Source organism: Phragmites australis, chromosome 4 (assembly GCF_958298935.1).
Source record: "Phragmites australis chromosome 4, lpPhrAust1.1, whole genome shotgun sequence".
NCBI lineage: Eukaryota > Viridiplantae > Streptophyta > Magnoliopsida > Poales > Poaceae > Phragmites > Phragmites australis.
Window position 1 is genome coordinate 49,523,600 of NC_084924.1, and position 23,287 is coordinate 49,546,886.

General features: G+C 45.3%; 5 protein-coding genes across 12 annotated transcripts; 3 read left to right on the top strand and 2 right to left on the bottom strand.

Moving 5' to 3' along the window:
• Positions 1–720: 720 nt before the first annotated feature.
• LOC133917116 (protein WEAK CHLOROPLAST MOVEMENT UNDER BLUE LIGHT 1-like) lies at positions 721–3,385 on the bottom strand. 4 transcript variants are annotated; one of them, XM_062361096.1, is made up of 3 exons: positions 3,150–3,385; positions 2,708–2,918; positions 721–2,627 (listed from the first exon to the last, which is right to left on the bottom strand). In XM_062361096.1, the coding sequence occupies exons 1-3, from the start codon at positions 3,368–3,370 to the stop codon at positions 855–857; spliced, it is 2,205 nt and encodes a 734-aa protein (XP_062217080.1). In that variant the 5' UTR covers positions 3,371–3,385; the 3' UTR covers positions 721–854. The 4 variants fall into 4 exon arrangements, with proteins under 4 accessions (XP_062217080.1, XP_062217079.1, XP_062217082.1 ...); XM_062361095.1 differs by having other exon boundaries at positions 2,708–2,978; XM_062361098.1 differs by having other exon boundaries at positions 2,708–2,890; positions 3,150–3,279.
• Positions 3,386–3,405: 20 nt separating this feature from the next.
• LOC133917119 (protein IN CHLOROPLAST ATPASE BIOGENESIS, chloroplastic-like) lies at positions 3,406–6,783 on the top strand. Of its 2 annotated transcripts, XM_062361101.1 has the most exons (11): positions 3,406–3,747; positions 4,060–4,143; positions 4,473–4,547; positions 4,652–4,694; positions 4,791–4,848; positions 4,947–5,108; positions 5,178–5,240; positions 5,322–5,413; positions 5,786–5,867; positions 5,999–6,109; positions 6,198–6,783. In XM_062361101.1, exons 1-11 carry the CDS (start codon positions 3,627–3,629, stop codon positions 6,336–6,338), a joined length of 1,032 nt encoding a protein of 343 aa, XP_062217085.1. In that variant the 5' UTR covers positions 3,406–3,626; the 3' UTR covers positions 6,339–6,783. The 2 variants fall into 2 exon arrangements, with proteins under 2 accessions (XP_062217085.1, XP_062217087.1); XM_062361103.1 differs by lacking the exon at positions 4,060–4,143.
• Positions 6,784–6,972: 189 nt separating this feature from the next.
• Positions 6,973–14,690, top strand: LOC133917120 (basic transcription factor 3-like). 3 transcript variants are annotated; one of them, XM_062361105.1, is made up of 7 exons: positions 7,027–7,038; positions 12,313–12,340; positions 12,816–12,883; positions 13,416–13,564; positions 13,647–13,703; positions 14,065–14,103; positions 14,211–14,690. In XM_062361105.1, exons 3-7 carry the CDS (start codon positions 12,816–12,818, stop codon positions 14,405–14,407), a joined length of 510 nt encoding a protein of 169 aa, XP_062217089.1. In that variant the 5' UTR covers positions 7,027–7,038; positions 12,313–12,340; the 3' UTR covers positions 14,408–14,690. The 3 variants fall into 3 exon arrangements, with proteins under 3 accessions (XP_062217088.1, XP_062217089.1, XP_062217090.1); XM_062361104.1 differs by lacking the exon at positions 12,313–12,340 and having other exon boundaries at positions 6,973–7,054; XM_062361106.1 differs by lacking the exons at positions 7,027–7,038; positions 12,313–12,340 and adding an exon at positions 11,734–11,869.
• On the top strand, positions 7,048–12,125 carry LOC133917118 (uncharacterized). 2 transcript variants are annotated; one of them, XM_062361099.1, is made up of 8 exons: positions 7,048–7,822; positions 7,964–8,060; positions 8,193–8,264; positions 9,361–9,415; positions 9,775–9,863; positions 10,704–10,765; positions 10,856–10,943; positions 11,029–12,125. In XM_062361099.1, exons 1-8 carry the CDS (start codon positions 7,194–7,196, stop codon positions 11,065–11,067), a joined length of 1,131 nt encoding a protein of 376 aa, XP_062217083.1. In that variant the 5' UTR covers positions 7,048–7,193; the 3' UTR covers positions 11,068–12,125. The 2 variants fall into 2 exon arrangements, with proteins under 2 accessions (XP_062217083.1, XP_062217084.1); XM_062361100.1 differs by having other exon boundaries at positions 11,047–12,125.
• Positions 14,691–15,432: 742 nt separating the features above from the next.
• Positions 15,433–23,287, bottom strand: LOC133917115 (homeobox-leucine zipper protein HOX10-like). The gene is made up of 19 exons (XM_062361094.1): positions 22,961–23,287; positions 22,181–22,548; positions 21,922–22,081; positions 21,428–21,510; positions 21,236–21,326; positions 21,041–21,136; positions 20,570–20,683; positions 20,382–20,465; positions 20,130–20,285; positions 19,967–20,041; positions 19,608–19,714; positions 19,329–19,512; positions 18,503–18,691; positions 18,169–18,249; positions 17,458–17,592; positions 16,726–17,051; positions 16,516–16,621; positions 15,984–16,133; positions 15,433–15,823 (listed from the first exon to the last, which is right to left on the bottom strand). The coding sequence occupies exons 2-19, from the start codon at positions 22,417–22,419 to the stop codon at positions 15,677–15,679; spliced, it is 2,523 nt and encodes an 840-aa protein (XP_062217078.1). The 5' UTR covers positions 22,420–22,548; positions 22,961–23,287; the 3' UTR covers positions 15,433–15,676.

Here is a 23,287-nt window from a genome sequence, read left to right on the forward strand (position 1 = left end):
ATCTAGCCGTGATGGCAATTTACGCAAAAAGCTCTAAATATAATGGTGAAACCTTAAGAGCTCGACCACTACCATCTGGACAAAACGTGCTTCAAAAAAGAAAGAGAGCTGCTAGTGGCGCTGCAACGGTCCGTTGTAATATTAAAAAATAACTTCTACAATATTAAAAGTCAATGTTTGTAATATTAAAAAATATGCATCAACATAGTGTGTTTGCATACATTCGATTTTAAAAAAAAAATCCCACCACAACATCACTCTATATTGCACGTAATATTTTCAAACTCTATGTTGCACCTATGTTACATGTTTCTTGCTGAGAAAAAAACGAGTGACTAGGACGGCGTCCGATTTTTTTAGTCGCTCGGACGTCTACCCTCGAGCATTATCGGAAAAGAAGGAGAGAATTAGAAGATTAGAGAATATTGATAAAAACTTTGCCAACAGAGATGACCACATTCATCAAGGAAATTAGAGGCAAGGGCATGATATGTGTCCCAGTAAAGTATTGACGACTGCACACCTTTGGAGACATAGTTCATTTTAAGGACAAATTTCATGGAACGTAGCCACGTACTAAACAATCTGTAGTTTCAGAAAATAACCACATAATAATATAGGAATTTTTGCAATGATAGACATCGGAGCAAGTTTTGCAAACTTCGCATTTGTGCTAGATTCAATTTTTGCATTGTCAAAAAAGGTTATCGAGCTAGTCCATGTTTTCCAAGCAAGCATCACAAACTCGGAGTCAAATTTTTTTGAAGTGCCTGTGGGATCAATACACAATAGGTATCATCACATTTGATCTGCTCCAAGCACGCTATGTACAAAAAGCAAAAGACACACGTGATTCACTTCCAAGATTGAGCTCTCTTTCGCGCCAAGAACATGACCATCCGCGGGAAGAAGGTCTTCCTCTGTCTCGCCTCCGCCTCTGACCCCGCCGGCCCCATCACGTCGGCCCTAGGCATGTACCCTCTCGGGCTGAGTATATGCGGGTTCCCGCGGCCGTTGCTGTCGCCCGGGTCGTCGAGCACGGAGATCGCGGCGAGGCCCGTGCGGGGCGAGTCGGTCTCGCCGGCCGCGCGCCGCTGCTGCCTGAGCTCCCGCTCCGCCGACAGCTTCCCGAACTCCGCCTCCTCGGCCTCCACCGTCGCTGCCTGCAGCGCCTGCCGCCTCTGCTCGGTCTGCTTCGCCAGCTGCGCTAGCTTCTCCAGGCTCCTCACCTCCGCGTCCTTGGTTTCCTTGATGAGCTTCACCGCTTGGATCACCCGCTTGCCGGCGACCTCCTCAGTTTCCCGCGCCCTCCGGCTCAGCTCTTCGTACTCCTCCACCGTCAGTGTCACGCCCCCTTCGACGGCCTGGCTCTGTGCCTTTCTTGACGTCTTGCTTTCTTGCAGCAGCGCGCTTGCCGAGGCCGTGGCGATCTCCTCCGACGTGTTCGCGGCGAGTATCTCCCGCATCACAGCCTCCAGCCGCGCCTCCATGGCGGCGACGGCGGCCTTGGCCACGCCCGTCTCTTCCTTGGCCTTTGCAACCTCATCGCGAACCGACCGGGCCTTCGCCTTCGCTTGCTCGGTTTCTCGCCGTGCCTCGCCGACCTGTTCAGCCATCTTGGTCTCGTCGTTGTCCTCCTTTGCTCCTGCCTCCGCCGCCGCGAGCTCGGAGATCACCCTGCTCAACTCCTCCTCGAGGGAAGGGATGGACGCCGACGAGAGCCCTTCCTTCCGCTGCAGCGCGGCGAGCTCCGCCTTCTCCCTCTCCAGGTCAACACGCATCGAGGCGGCGGCGACGCGCAGGCACTTGGCCTCGTCGTTGGCCCTCTCGACGCTCGCCTTCACGTCCTCGAGCTCCTTCTTGATCTTCTCCAGCATCGCCTGTGAGCTCACCGTCGGCTTCTCCTCCTCGCCCAGTGTTCCTTCTACGGCGCAAGCGAACAGCTCGGCTTTTAGGCTCGCCAACAGTTCAGAAGCCACCGCCGCCTTCGACTCGAGATCATTGGCCGCCATTAACTCATCTCTCAGCTTCTTCGCCTCCTGCCCGGCTTCCTCCAGCTCGCTCTGCCATTGCGACTTGTCTTGCTCCAACTCCAATGCCAGTATCATTCTTTTCTCCTCCGCCTCGCCGTGAGCAGCGTGTGAAGATTCCAGCACCCCTTTCAGCGCAATGAGCTCAGCGGCGAGGTCCTCGATGGCCTTCCCAGCCTCCTGCGACTCCGCAGCGGCCTCCCGCGCTCGTCCCATCACCGCGCCCGCTTCGGCCGCGGCGGCCGTGCGCTCCTTCTCCAGTGACTCCAGCTCCGCTCGCACCGACTGCAGGTCAGCGAGCGCGGCGGCACGGCGGTCCCTGACAGCGTGTAGCTCCGCCTTCGCCGCCGCGCTGTCGCTGGCATCCCGCTGCAACTCCCGGAGGTGCAGCTCGGCGAGCTCCGTTTCCTGCAGAGCTTGCGCCTCCTCGGTCTGCGCTTTCTCCAGGCTCAGCCTCAGCTCGTCGACCACGCTCGTGGTGCTGCTCAGTTCCTGCAGAGCTTGGGCTTTGCCGGCCTCTGCCTCATGTGATATCTTCTGGTACTCGGTGACATCTTCCTGCACCTTGTCGAGCTCATCCTGGACTTGCTTGCGTCTCTGTGTCACCAAGAGTAGACGAAATGCTAAGAACTTGGCTGAAAAAGGATTCACATTACACAAACAAGTTTGCACATTACCTCTCTCCAATCAAGAATCCCTCCGAATTTGCTCACGGCGCCTTTGACGGAATCGATAGGGGCCGCGGTGTCGATGTGCTGCGACTTTGGATCAATGACCTGAATGAAGCGGCTGGCGATCTCTGACGCTTTATAGCTGCCGTTTTGCTCTTGTGTTTCATGTTGGTCCATTCGTAGTTGAGACTGACCGCATTTAGAATTCTCGTGAGAACTGGATGGAGGTAGTATCAGCTGAGTAAATCCCCAATTCAGCTGAGTAAATCCCCATCCTCTAATAAGCGATGAAGCAAAACCGGCACAATTAAGGGAAATCCGTTTATTTAAGGAAAACTGAATTGTTGTACCAAATCCAAGAAGGAAAAGAACTCCGTGTCCAGATTGAACAGAACGAATGCACTAGCAGGGACGAAAAAATAGGGGAGTAAATTTCAACGAAACATACCTGGACAGCCCCTTGTATTCCTCCTCGTCTTCTTCTTCAGCTTCTCCCAGGAGGAGGTCCGTTGATGAGAGAGAAAGGAGAAGAGAGGAGGAGAGGGAGAGAGACTGCTGGGTGGAGTCGTTCTGGTTTGGTTTGGCCGTTGTGGAGAAGAGAGGAGGGAGGGAGGGAGAGAGAGTGGTGGGGAGAGAAGCTCGCGCGCGAGCCAACTGCCGCCTTCCCATCCATCCATGGCGTAAATCCTCCCCCGAATTTACCCAGCCGTCGGATCAGGGTCAGAATCATGTCGGGATCTCACTGGGCCCACCAAACGGGGCCGTCGCGGAGTGGTGTGCGTGCGCTCCCGTGTCGCTGCGGAGTGCCGAGTCCACAGGCCACGGCTCAGTTCAGGTGAGGTCGCCGCGTCCCCACACCGCCCGCCCGCCGCTTCCGGATCGAGTGAGCCGCCCCGCCCAGCTGCGCGGATAGGAACGGGACGGGATGAGGCCCGCCGCTGGCAGGGCGGCGTTCGCGTCAGTGCTGCTGGCACCGCAGGCGGTCGGGGCGTCCCTGGTCGCCTCCCGCTGCGCCTCCTCTGCGGCCATCGCCGCCACCGCCTACGGTGAGATCACAACAACCTCCCGATTAACTCATTCTCGGACGCGCCTACACATTTTAGAAAATTCAACAAGGCAGTGAGGTCTTATGTTAAGTCTGACGTAAACTGGAAACCCCAGCCGTTCTGTACTCTCTCTGTGGCTTTAGTAATCTGCGCAATGCCTGTTGTTTAAGCAAGTGCATAAATCTCGCTGATGGACGACCTTACTTTTTATGCTCATCGTTTGCACAGTCCATGTAATTAACTAGAATGGCGCTATTTCGAATAGATCTGTTGAAATTTTTATACATCCTTTTATCCCCTTCTGAAATTCAGATCATGGATCGTTTGTTAAGGAAATCGCTGCAACTGAACCTCCGGAGCATCTCAATTCTCTGTTGAATGTGCTTCAGTCTCGAGGTAGGACTCTAATATTTCTTTTGTAGACGCTTCCCTATTGTCCACTTGTTGCGCATACCTGCATTGGGCCCTTGTATGCAGTTTTCGGATAGAGTGGTAAATTGTCAGGAAAATTGAAGCCAACTATTTTGCTGGACAACCCTTGCTCATTGGGTTCTGGCAGCAATCCCATCTGATCAATTAATTGATTGATGTTACTATCTTAACAGCTCGTACACTTTGAGTTTTGCGTGAGATAGTATCTGTTTAGAATTGTCTGCAGAAAGCACACTGTTAAAACCTGGCTGTTTGACTTAGACTCTCGACCTTGATCTCACTATATTTGGCAGGTGAAAAGATTGTTTCTCCTGGGGCAAAACGAGGATTGATTCCAGTTGTTGTCCCCTTATCAGAAAGCCCAGCAGGTCAGGATGTGTTATAAATTGAATGATTCACTTGGTCACAAGCCTTTATGATCAAGGTTGAGAGGAGTCTCTGGTTCTTCCTGACATTATCAGTCAAAATGCAGGTAATTTGACATCCCTCCTTAGATGGCCAACTGCTCCGCCCGGGTATATTGTCACTCCATATGCTGTGAATTTTGTATCCATTGCATCTTTAAAAATATTATCTAAATAATGTGCATGCATATATCTTTTGTCCTTCAGGATGGAAATGCCTGTAGTGGAAGTTCGTAAGCACGGGTTGTGGCTTTTGGCTAAGAATGTAAGTTCATATTGCTTTCTGATACTAGTGTTTTGTCTTAGTGTAAGTGAACTCGCATGCGATTAATTTCTGTTCACGTTGTCACTCATGTTTATCAGGTGAACCAATATATTCACAGAATACTTGTTGAGGCTGATATCAGTGCTGATAGTGGTGATGATTTATGGTCTGCTGTGGGTGAAGCTGGTAAAAATCTTTACACTAAAGGTGACTTCAAAGAGTCGCAGCTGGCAGATCTTGATGTCTATTTGTTGAAGAAGGTTGAGAGATATACACCAGTTCCTAATTACCGAGTTAGAGGGCAGCTTTTTACTGATGCTTTTTTGTAGGTTGGACTTTTCTCTGATGTTCTAGAGAGGAAAACATTGCACCATCTGGAAAAAGGAGACAATGTAAAACTCTTAGATCTTTCCAGAGATACATCAGTCTTCTTTACATAACGAGTTTTAATGTGCGTTGGTTTTGCCCTTCAGGTCTCAGCTCTTATTACTGGAGAATTTTACACTAGAGATCAATTTCCTGGATTTGGACGACCCTTCGTGTTCAATGCAGAGATTTTAAAAAGGTATTGCTGCAACATAAGCAGTGTAATTACGTCTTATGCCATCAAGCAATATAATCTAGGGAATCTATTAGGTGGGTATTTGCATTTTCTGTCGATATGTATCATTAAATAGTTACAATTTGCATGAACATGTGGTGCAATTTGCTGATTTAATTGCAAAATGTGAGACAAACTCAATCTTGGGCACATGTAGAATTTGTTTTCAAACTATTTGAAACTGTCTGGACTCAAAAGGTCAGTTATACAGTGTCATATGCAGCAACTGCAGTGTCATCTTAATTAACTGGAACATATTTCCCATGCACATGGGCCTGAAGAAAATTTAACGTTCTTCTCTATTTCTAATATTTTTTGTTGGTTTGTTGTTTTAAGAGTTGGACGTACATCTGAAGCCAAAGATTCAGCTCGAGTGGCTTTGAAGTCACCATGGTGGACACTAGGATGCAGTTACGAAGTATGATTTCTGCTAATGTGGCCTTTTCATTTTTCGCTTGTATGCCTAGCAGCCAACAAATATTTCCCCTATTTTCGTTCCGTCATTCTTCTTGAAACCAAAGAATAACAGGTACCCTTTTCATGAGACAGGAGGCTGCTGAACTAGCCGGGTGGGAGGATGAGCAGATCGAGTTTATAAGAGAGAAGGTAACTGAGGTGGGAAAGCGTGAGGATCTGAAGAAAGGAAAAGCTCCAGAACAGGTCGGTGATGACAAGCCTTTTAACTTCTCATAATAGAGGCCCATTTTACTTAGCTCCCTCCATCACCGATGTTGCTTTCTCGCTGCAGGTGGTTCTTGATGAGGCAGCATTTCTGATGGATTTAGCGTCAGTGGATGATAACTGGGATGATGTTGTGGATCGGATTGCTGAATGTTACAGAGAAGCTGGGCTTCATGACATTGCAAAGTTCATTGCTTACAGGGAATAGCTGTTAGATTCCCTATGAGTTAAAACTTCTCATAATAGACGCCGCACAGGAGTCACCCACCGCCGACGTGGGAGAGAACTACCCCACCATCGGATCTGCCGCTCTCGACCACCGGATCTGCAGGGAGGGCAGGCACGCATGGAGGGAGGTAAGCGACAACTCGCTAAACCTGAGTTGTGGCGACCTCCGGTTCATCGCCACGACACTATATTACCGTTATGTAAACGATATAACGTTGTGCTAATAACTCTGGCGAATTCTGACAGAACGAGGGTGTTTGCAATTGGCTGTTGTCTCAATGGGGTTCAGGTTACCATCTACAATGGCGTTAAGCAAGACCATAGCTCAGCCATGCTTATCTTTGGTTTCCTGTTGATACCTGGGAATTGAGAAGATAAGTCAACATTGTATGTATATGTGTATGACGCAATTTTGCTCTGCGATACCTGAAGTTTGCATAGCATTGGATATTTGGATTGCAGCAGAAGAAACGGGTTACGGGTATGGACGCACGCGCCGCTCGCCCGACAACCCGCACGACGTCGTCCGTCCGCTTCCCGACGGCGTCCGTCCGTTCCGTGGGAAGCGGACGGTCAGGATTGTCCGGTTGTTAAAACCATAACAAAAGCAACCCCCCCCCCCCCCCCCGAGTCCCATCTGCTTGCTAATCTCCTTCTTCCCACATCCTCACCCGCCGCCGCCTATCCAATTCCAAGGTGAGACCGAGGTTCCTCTCCTCTCCCCGCACAGCACCGCACGTACGAGTGCTGGTGATGCGCTCGTACTCCTGCCGTGTCGCGAGTTCCTAGCTTCTTTCTGCTGTTGCTCGTGCTGCATCTTCCGCTGGGTTCTGGCATGGAGGGAGACGAGTCCCTCTGGAATATGCTTGGCGACCCTCTGGCTGGAGCAAGCGGTCCGGAGGCGGCGGCCTTTGCGGAAGACGGCTCGTCCCTGCCACCGGGTTTGCCTGGCAACGGCTGGGCGGGGAGCAGCCACCGTGTAGACGACCTGGTCGCGGCGGCCTTCGCGCACTTCAGCACCGACGTTTTGGCCCCGTTCTCTCCGCCGCAGGGCGGCGGAAGCTTGGCGCTGGAGGACGACATATCCACGGAGAGGGGCGTTAACATCTTGACGGAGAGCGGATTGCCACTTGGAGCCTCTGAGTGGTGGGACAGCGACCAATTGAATCTTGGCGACGACGACCTCCCCAACCAGGCCGGCAGCACGGACGAATCGTTGTACCAGTTGAACTTCAACTTCGTCGATTCCCAGGGAACTGACCCGCCACCAATGGCCCCGGCTGCTGGGCCAAACCAAGTGGGGGCTGACTCACTGGAGCCGCCACCGGAGCCTGCTGCCGACGATGTGTTGGAGACGAGGGAAGTGGCTGAGATGGTTCGCGTGGCAACACAATGCGGCGATGACGATGCGGGCACTGTGTGGTCCGAGGAGGAACACAAAGTGTTGCTCGACCGCCTTAATCGGTATGTGTGTGCTTGATATCGATCGTCTGCGTTAAACTCATTCTGCGCAAACAAATTTGTTCTCGTTTTTACCATGCAAATGGCATAACTATCGTTTGAATAAATCCCCCATTATTACTATCTCTCGCTGATTTGTGCAAGGTATGAGATGGACATGGTCAGCCTGTGTTTCAAGATCGCATTTGATCTGCCGAAGAAGACTGCACTTGATGTTGCATTGCGATGCCGGTGGTTTCAGGTAATTTCATACTTACTTGGGGCATGTTTTCATGTATTCTTGCGTGTGTTCCGAAAACTTCAGCTTTCTTCTTTTGATAAAATGAAACAAAATTACCTCTGAAGTTTTTTTTTTTTTTTTTTGGCCTGGTAGGACAAGGAAAAAACCGCTAAGCAATCTGAGTCGGTACAGAAAGATTCTGCTGGAGGAAAGGTTAAAATCAAGGTAAGCGTGTGCCAATGAAAAACACGTGTGCTTCTGAAATTGATGTTTGCAAAACTTTTACGCATTGCACGTTGATCCAATTTGTGATGATGTGCATACACTGCCCGATGTCTTTTTGGGACTACTGTTTACTAAGCTCGTACAATTTACCAGTATGACATCAAAGCTTAACGCGATACTAGAAATTATTATATATGTATTTATTCTGCAACCAATCTTTGCCAATGCTTACTTTACCGAAATTTGGTAGCATTGATCAACTTTGCTAGCCTTTGGTTTGCCAAATTTTGATAAGATTCCCTTGCCCCTTGAAAAGCTAGGGCATGTATGGTTTGTTCCTCTTGTGTACCTTGCCAAAATTTGGTAATGGCAAATGTGGGCAAGGGATTGGTGTTTTGATCATGACCTTACCAATTCGCGGGCAGTGCCAAAATACGTAGGGGAAAATGGTGTTTGGATTGGTACCTTGCCAAAGTTTACCGGTATTGTTAGTATGACATGTGGGACCCACATGCCATTTTCCCACCTGGTGTCAAAACATAGCCAGAATGGGTCTTGATTTGGATTGGAGAATTAACACTTCAAACGGATTATAAATCAGGTCTAAGGTTTAGGAGATATTGTTGTTTGAAACTTGTTAATCAAAGAATAAAAGAATTTAATGCAGCTACTTAATATTGGTGTCAAAACTTGATTTGGATTGGAGAATTAACAGTTCAAATGGATTATAAATCGAGTCCACTGCAGCTACAAAATAGCTGACATGTCAGAGGGGGAGTGGGTTGCAGCACGCCAAATTTTGCCGCGACAACGTTTTCACTGAGAGTTGTACTGCGCATTACTAAAATTTTGTGTGCATTGCCAACTGTTGGAACAAAAGCAAACGATAGCCAAAATCATGGGTATTACCAAAGTTTGGTAACGCTTGAGAAATTTGTTGGCGAACCAAATATATCCTATATCTCATTATTAAGGGTTTTTACAAATTTTCTCCACCTTGTTTTTCTTTTTACAAGTTTCTCGTGATATATGTTACTAATATTTGGAAAGTCTTGTGATTTATTTATTGTGACCTAATAATCATTTCATTGGACAGGGAAACGGAGCTAAGGGTGCTAAAAACAGCAAGAAAATATATCCCCTTTCTAAAGGTATGCTTAGTTTCGACGATCTTTGTTTTTTCAATGTATTAGGTTCTTCCTCTCATTTTTTAGTTTTCATTCATGTCTCAATCATCACTAGCATATTTGTTATTATTAGTTCTAATAAGTAATTTATACACTTTCCCCTTGAATTGTACATCCTATTCAATTTCTCAAGAATTCAAGTATTGGCGATTACCTTTTAATTTAGTTAGAGATATTTGTTTGTAATTTGAACAAATGAGATTCGATGAAATTTAGTTATCTCCAACTCTGTAAATGCTTTGCCGCGACCAATTTTCCTCTAATTATGTCTGTGTTTGAGCAATCTTGCATGACTAATTTACTTTTTTTCTATTATGTTACAGAGGCTCTAGACTCCAAGAGTACTAAAGAGCTTATTCAGGATAGTTACAAGTTTCTAAAACGGATAGAAGAGAACTTAAAAACAGGACAGGTACACTTTGTTATGCAATACATTTGTTTTTATGTTTGTTGTTGCAAAAAAACAATAGAGATGGAGTTGTTTGACGTCCATTTTCTTTGAGGAGACTAGAGAGAAATGGGTTAGAGGAGCCATGACACTTGAGTGTGGAGAGAGAAACTGAAAGATCAAATGAATGGGGAGTGCACTCTCCTTGCCCCCATGATGTTTTTTTATAGATAAGGAGGGAGGGGTTAATTACTTAATTCCACTTCTTTTTTTAAATAGGGGTTAATTCCACTTCTACTCTAGATATTTACATAAAGTGGAGACATAGTGACATAATACAAGAACAAAATAGTCTTTTCCCTTACACCGTAGGTGGACGTAATGCTGCATGGCATGTAGATATTCCCTATGGGTATATGTCTTTCCCCGACATCCTAAGGGCCGAGGGCATTCTCCCAGCAATGCTTGTGCCTTACGCGGCTCTGTCCGACAGTTCCATGTGCATCATACTCTACTCCACAAGGCTCCTTAGTTACTACTACAATTTAGCTTGCTGGCGTTTGCTGCTAGCATTGGAATTGGCTTTAACTTCTGACTTACAAGAGAAATATTTATTTTGGGATAATATTGAGGCTTGACAACTTTTGCACGCCTAGTTTGATGATGGTTCAACCTCCTGTTGCTGGCATTTGCTGCTAGCATTGGAATGAGCTATAACTTCAGACTTACGAGAGAAATATTTATTTTGGGATAATATTGAGGCTACACCTTTTGCACGCCTGGTTTGATGATGGTTCAACCTCCTGTTTTTTATTTTTTTTAAAGCAATAACCCGTCTGCATTGATCTGACATTTTTTTGGCAGTTGGATAATACTGTGGACTACTTTTACTACGTGAAAACTATCATAGATGCTGTAGAAAAGAGGTAAATCAAAATACATAGCAACTAATAGCACTTATGGATGCTTTCAGTAGCGATTTACATGGGAGTAACAATTCTGGTTTTCCTGTGTAGAACGAGCGAATTTGGTATTAGCATGACCATGCCTCCGATAGATGGAGAAGGCCTTGAGGAAATCCTACGGTCTCGTCTCGATTCATCGGTAACTCTTGATACTTGTGCTGCGTCTATTTCTGGTTATGCCGTACCTTTTTAAATCCTAAATGTTCTTTTTTTTCCCCCTCTAGTCATGCCAAAATTTTCAGGCCCAGAAAGAGGATTCGTGACGACAGGACTGTGCACGTGCTGCCATGCAAGAGGAGACACATTTATATTGCTTATAGGGTGCGCCGTGGCGATGCTATACACATATCATAGTCTAGTATATTAGGAAATTATATTGACAATGTAAATATAGCTCAAAAGTTGTAGTCTGGTATATTAGAAAATTATATTGGCAGTGTTAATGGAGCTCAAAAGTTGCATAGTCTAAAATATTAAGTGTAGCTCAAAAGTTGCAAAGTCTAAAATATTCAGTGTGTGTTTGGTTGAGGGGATCAGGATGTCTGGGATCGTCCTAGATTTGAGCTAAATTCAGTGTTTGTTTGGTGGATGGAAGCGGATGAGTTCATCCACCTGAAGCGAATATTCGCTCATGTACCGGATGGCCTGATCCCACCAAATTATCCAGACGAGGCCATCAGCCTTGCTCTGCGCCTCTCATCACCCGTCACTCTCTTGAAGGACTGCTCCTCCTCCGGTGACGCTAGAAGCCCCACGCCCTGCTGCTCCGCCCATTCCACGCCGAGACCGATAGCAGCAGCCTCCCGTGGCTGTCGGCATCTGTCACCGACCGGTGGCCACAGTGAAGCCTTCCGCACCGGCGGTCGTGGTGCGTCAATGAAGAGGAGGACTTCCGCTCCAGCGGCTGGGGCACCTGTAATGGTGGTGAATGTACTTGCAGGAATCCGTAGTATCTGCTGCTGATGCAGAAGAGAGAAAATGGCTGGCCTTCAGTTCTTTGTTCCAAGCTTGTGCAGATCAAGGGAAAGAAAGCTGTGTGAGAGGCTTCGATAACGAGATTGCAAGGTACCGGGCCCTTTCCACCTTCCTCGCTAGGCTGCCGTTCCCCTGGCTCGGCAATGCGATTCACTGAGCTCCGGTGAGTCGCAGCAATCTCCGATGAGAAGCAGATAGCTTTGTAGGCAGCGGGCCTTTAACTGAGATTAGTTTGTGTCCCGATGTCCGAACATGGTGTCTTCATTTTTGTTTTTATCAGTTCAAGCTGTCGCAAGTTCTTGAAACATGTAAGAGAAGCAATTCTGAATCATCTGCTATCATCTGACATGTTGAAGCATGTTGCATTTCTCATTTCTGTTTTATTAGTCGTATGTCATCAAATGTTGCACGACGGCGTCCGTTCGTTTCGTGGGAAGCGGACGGCCAGGATTGTCCGGTTGTTAAAACCCTAACAAAAGCAAAGCCCCCCGAGTCCTATCAGCTTGCTAATCCCCTTCTTCCCCCATCCTCACCCGCCGCCGCCGCCTATCCAATTCCAAGGTGAGACCGAGGTTCCTCTCCTCTCCCCGCGCAGCACCGCACGTACGAGTGCTGGTCATGCGCTCGTACTCCTGCCGTGTTGCGAGTTCCGCTTTTTTTTTTGTTGATTTACTAGGGTTCGTCTGTCGCTCGTGTGCTGTTCCGTGTATAGATTGCACGATTTGTTGGTATTGCATTGGCTGAACGATCAATCTGCTCAATTTTTGTGTTGCCCTGCTTGTGTGTTTTGTCCCGTTCGTACCTAGATTTATACCTCGAGCAAGCAGCAAGGGGCTTGTGAGATTCGATTTAGCAGCCCCACCTAGTACTGTCTGCCGTTTTAGTGGATTAGCAGAATCCTTTGCTAAATTTGCAGAACTGGCGGCAGCCCCGTGCCGTTTGACTTTACCATCACGAGTTCATTACTCGTACGTGCTGTCCGTATGTTGTGCCTGTGTGTGTCATGCCACTGAACTGGTCGTGTTTTGGCCCGCAGATGGATGTGGAGAAGCTCAAGAAGATGGCGGGCGCTGTGCGCACCGGTGGAAAGGGCAGCATGCGCAGGTGCTTCTCTTCACATGTGTTAGCGTCCTCCTTGTAGCTTTCATGTAGCTACTGACTATTGTACGCTACTTGGTGCTTTCCAAAGCCTACACATAAAATTGTTTAAATTCGTCACATGGAAATGACACTGGTATATTCATCATCAAAAGTATTTTCGTGTCACTACAGTTCTCATAGTTTTTGGCACCATATAATAAAACAATTAATAGTCAAAATGTGCATTGGAGATCACGTCAACGTCCAAAATGGCAAGTAGGCAGTATCGAACTTTAGGTTGTGCTAACTAACATCTTCTTAATCAGCCACTGCACATTTGTGTACCCTGACCCTCCAAAATAAATTCTACCCTCCAATTTCAGATATATGTTAATTTTTCTGTCTAGCATGTCAGCATAACCTTTGTGAAGTCCTTCACAAACATTCTTAGATATCTAAGCACCTAAGCATATCGTGTTGTATTTTATGATATGATCTGTTAATAGAGTTTCCAATATACCCATATTAATAATATAAGAGGAAAAACTTTTGGCAGGAAGAAGAAGGCAGTTCACAAAACAACAACCATCGATGACAAGCGGCTTCAAAGCACTTTGAAAAGAATCGGATTGAACACTATTCCTGGTATTGAGGAGGTCAACATTTTCAAGGATGATGTTGTTATCCAGTTTCAGAATCCTAAAGGTGAAATCTTGCCATGCTGACTTCTACGGATCATTGACGTCCTTCTTTTTCTAACATTGCCGCTCTGTGTTCTTTCCTGCAGTGCAAGCATCCATTCCTGCAAATACATGGGTAGTCAGCGGAGTGCCACAGACAAAAAGTGAGTGGATTGTTTGCTTTAGAACCCAGACATGCACGATCGTTGATTAAGTAGCCTTCTGTTTATACATTAGTATAAATAGGTAGCTGATGCCTGAGACATGGTCTGCTACTCGACTATGATCCAGTATTGGTTCTTATGTCCACTTTTCACTCATATAGGCACAGTATTTATTAACAGAATACGTAAAGCGAATGATATTCACTGTTTAAATGATGGGTCTTACTTGCCTTCATATCTAAAATTATTCTTGATATGCCTCCTTGATGCTTAATGCCAACTGAGCCGTACATGATCTTTGTTAGGCATACATTATTCTCATGGTGAATTAGTCTAATATTTGGCTTTCTGATTTGAACAGAGCTACAAGATATGCTGCCAACAGTTATCAATCAACTTGGTACGACCCTCGTTATATTGTTTTGCCAAATGCACATCAATTAATTGCCTTTGCTTCTGGTGAAATAAATTTTGTTGCTTGTCTAACCTTGAAATCCTCCATTGCAGGCCCTGATAATCTGGACAACCTGCGGAGGCTTGTTGAGCAGTTCCAGAAGCAGGTACCTGGTGCTGAGGCTGGCACCAGTGCATCTGCTGCACAGGATGACGATGATGATGTCCCTGAGCTTGTCCCTGGAGAGACATTTGAAGAGGCTGCGGAGGAGAAGAAGGAACCAGAACTGGAAGAGAAGAAAGAATCGTAATTTTGTTGCCTATCGCCGTCTATTGCTGTGAAGGGTTGTTGGTTCAGTGTTGCCATCTACCATGCCAGAGACCTGCTCCTCTTTGAGCTCTGACGTGCCTCGTTCGTTTCCATATGCTCCGGTTTTCAGTTTTACAAGAATTCGGTCCAATCTGACAGTGAAATTGAGTTTTGCAACGAATGTGCTTCACGTTCGCAAGTGTTTTTTGATAACAAGAATGCCTAGGGCTGTAAATTTCTGCAGGCTTAAGCTGCAAATGGTGGTTGGTGGCGATTGGTGAGAATTATGAAAGTGTTCGCCTTCATTCTGTATGGCACTTTGTTGTAAGCATAGATGTGATTCTTGGATGGTTCACGCCTAATGGCATCACTTAGGGTGAGCTGAGATGCGATGCTATTAATCTACGGATAATGCGATTATATTTACACCCGGACAAGCTCATGTCATACTGCTCACTGCCTCCAATCGAACCAGAAGTCTAGAACATTCATCTCAAAGAATAACGATAATAATAATAAAAAGAATGAAGAGGAAGTCCAGAACACCAAAAGGCAGTGAGCAGAATGATTAATGGCAGGCCCATAACACTATCGTGCCGTTCTTCCGAGACCACTAATCCAAGCATGAAAAAGTCCAACGGCCGAGATACTCCGGATCTCCACGCCGGGAAACCTGCCGCATCGGATCCACCGCCGCCAAGGTGACGATGGAGTAGTGACCTGACATGACACACGTGTCTGCTAGTATCATGCGTGTGCTCATCACCTTGCCGAGCAGGTAGGGAGCCTAAAAGCTGGCTTTGCCCGTGCAAGGTTTTCCTCGCCCGTGCTGGCAGCAGCACCTCCAGACCTCCTCTCCCGAAACAAGGAGGCGGCGGGCAAGGAAACCAAACGCCCGAGCCTGAGCTTGAGCTTGGCTTGCTAACCTTTTGTCAGGCTTGCTTCTGCAGAGAAGCTTCATCGTCGATAAGCCCTGCTTTTCATCCCGTGTCCCTGCTGCTTTTGCTTTGATTGGAAACAGCAAGGTTTGGAAATGTAGAATCATTTTGTTAGCATCGTCCCAACACAGTATAAACAGCCAGCCTATGGCTGGGTAGTCAAATGGATGAGATGTCAGATTTGCGTAATCTCCAGTTTCATAAATACACTGGATTCCCAAACCTAAAGCTGGTGCAAATAAGACTTGCCACAGTTGATGATTCTCCTTCTCCCAATCATACAAAAATGGATCTGCTCGTCACACAGATCAGCTCAGCGTTCGGAGGGTAGATCACACGAAGGACCAGTTCACGAAGCAGAAGGCCAGGCAGTGGACGTTGCTGTCCTCACCAAGGACCTTCCACGCTACAGCTTGATCGAACGAAACATGGCGACCCATTCCTGACATGCACACACCCGAAGGTAGGTACACGTAGCCCTACAAGATGGGGAAGAAAAAACATTAGCGAGAATTACTAATCATACATGGAAATTACAAACCTAAGGAGAATTTTTTAAGTTGAGATGATCAAAGAAGAGAATTTGTTCTCCAACTTTATAGAATGGACGGTACAAAACCAAGTTTCAAATAAAGCAACCTGCTCCATCAATTTAGAGATGTCCGACAATAACGCTTTTCTTCCAGACTCATCAAAGATCTTGTCTAATGTGAGGTCTTGCAAGGCAATAAGGGATGTTTCTAACATGTCAAGCCCTGCCTTGTTGGCGAACGTAAACATAGGCTTTTCCTGGAAGAAGCAACCCTAACATAATTATCGCAAGAATACAAATAATGTTCAAAAATCACGCTGCAAGAACATAAGTAAGATTACATAGCATAAATAATTATCACATGATAACAAAAAAGTGAGCACAAGCCTTCTCATAGCACTAACAGAAGCCACATCATGATATGAATCATATACAAAACAAGTATACAAAGACTGTTCATCATTCAGCAAGGAAGCAGGGTGCAGGCTCATCTAGTCGCATGCTTAAATTATAAGTTGTTACTCGGTTCAAAAGGCAGCACGGAATTTTAACTTTACAATGATAAATACGAGCTCGGGGATGTCATTATGTCAGATAGATCAAAAAAATGTGTAGACTTGTGCCAAACCCTTCTGATACCTTAAAGGAGCAGCACAAAATAGCATCTGGATGATGCCAGAGCATCTTCATCAATGCTTCACCAGCTTCATCTGACTGATCAAGTAATTCTACCCCTAGATGGTAACTGTAGTGAGGCAAAAAAAATCCATCAGCTTAGAATTGAAAAGCATAAAACCATTCAGGTGACATATCAGAACAGCATAGAAAGACAATTACAACTTCACTTACTGATAGCTCTGGCAAACCCAGCGAGCAAGTGTGGCTGCCTCAGGGAAGCCAGAAAGCATCCTCTGCCCAACATTTAGACCAGACTGGGAGGGAGAGATAGCCATCGACACTCTTTGCACAGCAGAAACAACGCTCCGAACGTACTGACGGGCCATAGTTGCAACACTGTCTTGGAGATGCATCTCGTAAGGGAATTGAAAGGCGATTGTCAGCACAGATCTCAAATTACAATCATCTGTAGATGCATCCCCTGAGGCGTGAGGCATGGCAGAACCAACATCAAGACTAGATGCCAAATCTAACGTCCTACCAGAGGATACGCCATCCTGCATAAGATATAATGGTCAAAAACTGAAGTAGAGAAGGAAAGAAATTAAAGAGAACCAAATGACTAGCAACAGATGGCCAAATTACTAGGTAGCATATTATGGTTAGCTAGAACAGGCATTTTTTATAAGACATACAGGAAACAGAATCAAACAAAAGACCTGAAACATCAAACGATTTGTGGCAAATGAACTATCATTTATAAGAATATGAAGTGTCATATGAACAACGTTACACTTGATCTGAATTAAGTTATAGCACAACAGTGAGAACTATTGAGGCTAACTGCAAAATGTAATAGAACACCCATAATCTGCTATCAATTATTGCAACAAGGAAAACAAACAGTGGCCTAAACAAGGGTAAAAATGAATGGAGAAGGTACTGCTGTTGACGATGCTTAACTGTTTTCATATCAAGTGGTATGACACGAAAGCCAGAAGAAATCAATGGAGCATCATCTGGAAAACGTTCATCAATTGGTGCAAACACAAGCTGGAAGGATGATCCCACAGATTTCTCATCTATTCCGGTGCAAAGCTGAAAAATTAAAAGAGCAAAGGACACATTAGCAATTTATACATGGTATAAATAGTTTGCAAGATGGGTAACCCTTTCATGTGACAGACAAAATAATGGCAATAACACGAATCAGGATATCTAGATGTCTTGTACAAAGCTTTGCATTTTTACTCCAAATACAGAAAAATACAGTAGTCAGCTTCTTGCGATTGCTCAGGATACCCTCTTTTAGATGCTGGGTCTATTTCTTAGTTCAATATCCCTACTAGTATCACTAAACAGACAGGCCTTGCTGTTACTCTTAAATCAGTAGTCAGATCACTTATTTGATGTATTGTAGAACAGACAAGTAACCAAATATTGACAAGCTGCCGTATCTAACAGATTACAGAATGATTGTAATGTGAAAGAGCCAAATAACCAAACATCGATAAGCTGCCATATCATTGGAGCCTACAGAATGCTCATATTTTTAATAAAAAAAAACCACTGATTGTGCTACTGGCAATTTTTTTGCTCCATTGAGTGGCAATGTATGAGTGGCAATGTAGGACCTCGAAACAAAAGTAAAGCGATGGCACTGGAGTTTTTTACCTGAAGCAGGTGGATATCCCTTGAAACAAGAGCTTCATCGTGAGTAAGAGATTGTCCTTCAAGGCGGACAACTTCAAGAATCTGCAAATTACTGGGTAGTCAATGACAATAATTAAGAAGCCACATGGTACATCTAATATAACAATGACAACAATAAAAAAAGAAACTAACTGGCTCTACTGGATTCTCCACTATGGGAATGTAGAAGGCAATAAAGTTAGTGAGAATGTAACTAATTAGATTAGTATTAGTAATTAACATCATTTCGACTCGGTTATAGTACCAAAGGGTTTACAAATAAACAGGATATCCACAGAAACAGCCGCAAACATACCTCCTCATTCTCCACTGTGTGAGCAAGTGGCAGGATCATCTGGCCCCCAGAAAATCTCATGGGCCGCAACCCAGGAAGTGAGCACGCACTGGCCTTCAGTGCTGAAGCCAAATACGCATCAATATTGTAATCGGCCCATTCAGATCTATGCTCCCTCAGAAATCGAACCAATACTGCTGGTGGAACACTCTAGAATACCAATAAAGAAACATGTAAAAATTTGAGATGGTTAATTTCTTAAACACAACATCTGCATATGGGGAACTAGGTTCAGAACAAACATGTTAGAAAACTTCAAACTAATATCATTTTTTTTCGAATTAACCAGGAGCTCTACCTAACTTAAAACAAGGCGTGAGACTCAAATCTCTAGTGCCTAATGTGCAACCACCACTGCATTTCGGCAGAATTCTGAAATCTCTAGTGTACAATGTTTCTGTACGACCAAAAATCCATCAATACCACTTTTCGCTTAACATTTGTTGTGATACAAGAATTGAATCAAACTTCTAAGATTGGTAGTATAATTATAGCATCTCAAATACATAGATTACCAGACATTGAGGTCCAGATCCAGGAATATATTCATCAAAGTTCAATTAGGATCTAATGATCTAATGTTAACAGAACTCTTTATGTGCTTGTGCACATCAACGCAATATGCAGGGGCAAGGTTTTCCCTCCTTGTGTTAGTCTCTATTGGCGTTTATAGGGCACCACATACACTCCAGGGGCATGAAATTGCTAGCACACCCAAAAAAAGTGAATTTTGAAAAGTTGTACACATATCTAAGGGAGTCATTCACAACATAGTGATCACCCTTACCTGCAGTAGCATGGATGCCTTCGCACATATAATACCTCCAGGGGCTCCAAACGCAACTCCAGCATTGCTGTTGTTTCTAATTTTCTTAGTTGAGCTGCAAGCAACGACTACGTCTTCAATGCCATCTCCCCCCATTATAGACCAGCCATCATCATTGAAACCGCTAATGGCATCATTAAAGCCCCTAAGGAAAGCATAAGAAATTCTGAAGTTTTTAACTAGACAACAAGATATACATGGCAGTGAGAGTTGGAGTGGAAATTTAATTAAAAAAAATACCTGCTCAGACTTTGACTAAAGGTCCGTAGGACTGCAGGTTGCCTGCCCAAGGCGTACACTACTTCCCCACTTGTTTCTTGAGCAATTTGTCTAAGGTGGCGCAGTGCCTGGATACATAGAGCCGCTAGTAAATTTTAACATGAAGTATAGTGCTGAGAATGAACTATCCGAAAATGTCTACAGAACTAAACTGAAATCAATTGTACAACCCTCATTAATCATTTTCAGAACATATACAATCAGAGACTTTTCACTCATGAAATAAATAGCTTCCCACAAACTGATGGTTGGTAATCTTATCAACTAAATTTATATATTAAAACTGAAAAATATTAGAGGAACACTTTGCAGGCACGCACCACAGTAGTCATTTTCTGAGCAACTACTCTAGAAGACTCATAGAGTGGTCGAAGCACTTCAGGAACACTCCACGCCTGAAAGATGAAACCGAATATTTTAGTGGACAACATACAAATAACTGCATCAAAGGATTAACATATAAATACAAAGTGGGAATCAGACCTCGAGATCTAGATGGTCCACTATATGCACAATAGAGCCCCCACCTTCGCATGGGCGAACTAAGTACCCACTTGGAAGCATCTCAGCTCTTACAAATTGCTGTGCAGAGGCTGCACTTGGACCACCCCCTGAACCACTCAAGGATCTCTCACAGACCTTAGAGATTTAGGAACATTAGCAAGTATAGTGTTGTAGCTCACATTCATTATCAATGTAATAACAAATTGAACTGCTATTCAGATTCAGACATACCACAAGGCTGCCATCTTCCACTGTTGTCGTGTATCGTAACATCCAAAAGTCACGTGCAGGGACTAAAGTTGTTGGGGCATACATCTGTACGCACAAACAAATGATAATATCCACAGGATGAGTCATGCAAGTCACCAGAAAGGCTGAAAAAACATCATTAATGGAGCAAAAAAATCGATAATGCCCACCTGCATGTAGACAAGTTCAATTGTTCCCCCATTTCCAGCTGGAAACATTGTGAACACTTCAAGGCTTCGACAATCACGGAACCAAGACGAACGATCTTTCAAGATCTCTATGACCTGCATAACATAGTTCTATCAAAAACAGAGGATTTCTTGAAAGAAAATACCAAATCTAAACAGCTACAATTACTGTCATCAGTTGATGATAAAATACGAAAATATGTACAAGGGCATTTGGTCACATAATACAGCCTAAGTGATCATGGAAAAGATTCAGAAGAATTTGTAATGATAGTGCAAAAAATAAGGAGCAATTTTATAAGAATTAAATATTCAAAAGTGTCTAACCATATTCAGATATTACACAAATCAGTTGGAGATGAATTCACTAGAGCAAAAGGAGAAAAAAACATATTCTTAAGGCAGCATAAAATCTAATTAGTGCACAAAATCCCAAACAATTTAAATACTTACTTTTGTTGGTTCTAGATTCACCAAACCACAGGCGCGGGCAGCAACACCACGGCAACCATGCGAAATGGCCACAATACCAACCGATTCCGGACCAGGCTAATGTCACAAAAGTTCCATACAGAATGTAGTTAGCACTTCACTGAAAAACCTGTATTGTAAGCCAAAGAACAAGAAAATTCAGAGCTGGCATGTAACCTTCATCCCAGGCATCTGGACCCAATCAATAGCTGTCCCAGTAGCCTTTGAGAGGAACTCTGTGAAGGTCTCCTCTGCAATCGAAAGGAGTCTGAAACAAGTAAACAAACCCAATTAATGTTAAGACAGTCTTGAAATAGGAAGGTTACGCAACAAGAATCCTTCCCCAGATGCCCAGATCGATTTACTTACCCAGAAGGGTTACTTGCATCCCTTATAGGGTTTGGAGGGGTAGTCACATTTGATTCACAGCTTGTATCATTGACCAATGAAGCCTGTACCCAATCAATAGATGCTATCAGGAAAATGTAAAGGTAGAACAAAATGGTTGGCATTCTATAATCCCTGGGACCAAATTGTAGAGATTACACTCCAGCTGATGCACATGCACAACAGGATACCAATAGGTGTTTCAACTTGCAAGCACCAACCCAAAAAGGAAAAGCAGCATAAGGTGGACTCAACATCCTCAATGGCACGAGTATGTTGGCAACTTGGCATCATCAATTTTTGAAAGTCGTCCATTACTAGTGAAGACTTCATTTATAATATAATAAGGTAGGAAACTAGACTTTGGTTCACACAACTCATCATAGTACAGGTGCACAGTATCACGAAAAAAAGACTTCAGCAACAACATGATCGTGAAAGCAACAAGGCCAGCACGGTGAGAACTGAGAACTTACATTCTGCAGCTGCTGCCGCATGTGTGCATTCTCATGAACCAACTGAGAGACCTGCTTTTGAAGACGCTCATTCTCTTCCATCAGAAGCTTGTTCATTGCCGTCAACTTTCTGTTCACAGCCTGAAGCCGCGAAGACTCCTTCCGCTGCTTATCGCGGCACCTATAACAGGAGGAGCACATTCATCCACTTCAGTAAAACCTGAAACTCATTTCCCCCTAGAACTAGCAAGTTCTGGCTAGACTTGTCTGCTTCTCTTACCTTCTGTTCTGGAACCAAACCTTGATCTGCCTCGGCTCAATGTTGCCAAGTATAGGGCACTCGCGCAGCAATTGCTGCCGTCGCGAGGAGCTTGGCTTGGGGCAATCGATGTAGAGCCGCTCGAGTACCTCAACTTGCTCCGGGGTGTATCGCACGTATTTCCCCGAGTCCATCCCGGGAACCTTATCATACCCTCCGCTGTCACTGCTTCCCCCTCGCATAGCCACCGCCGCAGCCATTGTTCCCACGCCAATGCAAAAGCCCAGCCACACAAATCTCGTCCTCCTCTTCCGCTTAGCTGTCCTCTGCACTTCAACCGCTGCTCTCAGCTCCCGGCTTACACTTCAACTTTCTGCTCGCAAAGTTTCCTGGAGAGAAAAAATGAAACGGAGAATTTTGAACGAGTTATGTCACGGATTTTTGCTTTAACCGTCGCGGGAATCAAACTCTAGTGCAAAATACAGATGCGAGGGATCGAAGTGCACGCAACAAAAATAGCAAGTCGAAGTGAACTGATAAAAGCGGGGAAACCACTTTCCAGTTGCCAGAATTGAGGGAAGGTGAAATGGAGAGTAAAGTTAGTGCTGGATTTCGCCAAAAAAAAAATCTACGAAAACAATTCCCAAAAATGCCACACACCTGAAGCGACCAAATTCACAACACAAATGGATAAACGCAGACACCCAAAAGCGAGATCCACCACTCAGGCAGCACGGGACACAGCAGAAATGCAAAACCAAAGTGGAACCCTAGCTAGATCCCAGGGCGCGGAGCTCTCACCTGCAAACGCCGCCGAGACCGACCGGCAGGCTCCCACTCGGCGAGGGGAGCGCCGCCGGAGCAGACGTACAACACAGCCTCACAGGCTCCCCGCGGCGCCTCCCATCGATCGCCGGTGAGCACGCACAAGCCGAAAAGCCCTGCAGCGGCGGGATGGATCGGATGAAGGGCCAGCACCACCGGCAGCACACCTACTCCGCCGCGTAGTAGTACTAGGGTTTGGGTCTGGTTGTGGCGTCGTAATTGAGGAGAGAGCACGAGAGCGAGGGGGGGAAAGGTGACAGCCTTAAAGCGGAGGCAGAGACGTGGAACAGCAGCAGCAGCGTC

Bases quoted from the DNA above. Each gene is read 5' to 3' on its own strand.
- LOC133917120 (XM_062361104.1), top strand. From the start codon at position 12,816: ATGGATGTGGAGAAGCTCAAGAAGATGGCGGGCGCTGTGCGCACCGGT. The intron at 13,565-13,646 runs GTGAAATCTTGC...TCTTTCCTGCAG, and splicing joins CCAGTTTCAGAATCCTAAAG to TGCAAGCATCCATTCCTGCA. The intron at 13,704-14,064 runs GTGAGTGGATTG...TGATTTGAACAG, and splicing joins CGGAGTGCCACAGACAAAAA to AGCTACAAGATATGCTGCCA.
- LOC133917116 (XM_062361095.1), bottom strand. From the start codon at position 3,370: ATGGGAAGGCGGCAGTTGGCTCGCGCGCGAGCTTCTCTCCCCACCACT. The intron at 2,979-3,149 runs GTATGTTTCGTT...ATCGCTTATTAG, and splicing joins GAATACAAGGGGCTGTCCAG to AGGATGGGGATTTACTCAGC. The intron at 2,628-2,707 runs GTAATGTGCAAA...TTGGTGACACAG, and splicing joins GGATTCTTGATTGGAGAGAG to AGACGCAAGCAAGTCCAGGA.
- LOC133917118 (XM_062361099.1), top strand. From the start codon at position 7,194: ATGGAGGGAGACGAGTCCCTCTGGAATATGCTTGGCGACCCTCTGGCT. The intron at 8,061-8,192 runs GTAATTTCATAC...TTGGCCTGGTAG, and splicing joins TGCGATGCCGGTGGTTTCAG to GACAAGGAAAAAACCGCTAA. The intron at 9,864-10,703 runs GTACACTTTGTT...TTTTTTTGGCAG, and splicing joins AGAACTTAAAAACAGGACAG to TTGGATAATACTGTGGACTA.
- LOC133917115 (XM_062361094.1), bottom strand. From the start codon at position 22,419: ATGGCTGCGGCGGTGGCTATGCGAGGGGGAAGCAGTGACAGCGGAGGG. The intron at 20,286-20,381 runs GTATGTCTGAAT...TAAATCTCTAAG, and splicing joins TGGAAGATGGCAGCCTTGTG to GTCTGTGAGAGATCCTTGAG. The intron at 15,824-15,983 runs GTTGCTTTATTT...CCCATCTTGTAG, and splicing joins TCTCTAAATTGATGGAGCAG to GGCTACGTGTACCTACCTTC.
- LOC133917119 (XM_062361101.1), top strand. From the start codon at position 3,627: ATGAGGCCCGCCGCTGGCAGGGCGGCGTTCGCGTCAGTGCTGCTGGCA. The intron at 5,109-5,177 runs GTTGAGAGATAT...GCTTTTTTGTAG, and splicing joins ATGTCTATTTGTTGAAGAAG to GTTGGACTTTTCTCTGATGT. The intron at 6,110-6,197 runs GTCGGTGATGAC...TTCTCGCTGCAG, and splicing joins AAGGAAAAGCTCCAGAACAG to GTGGTTCTTGATGAGGCAGC.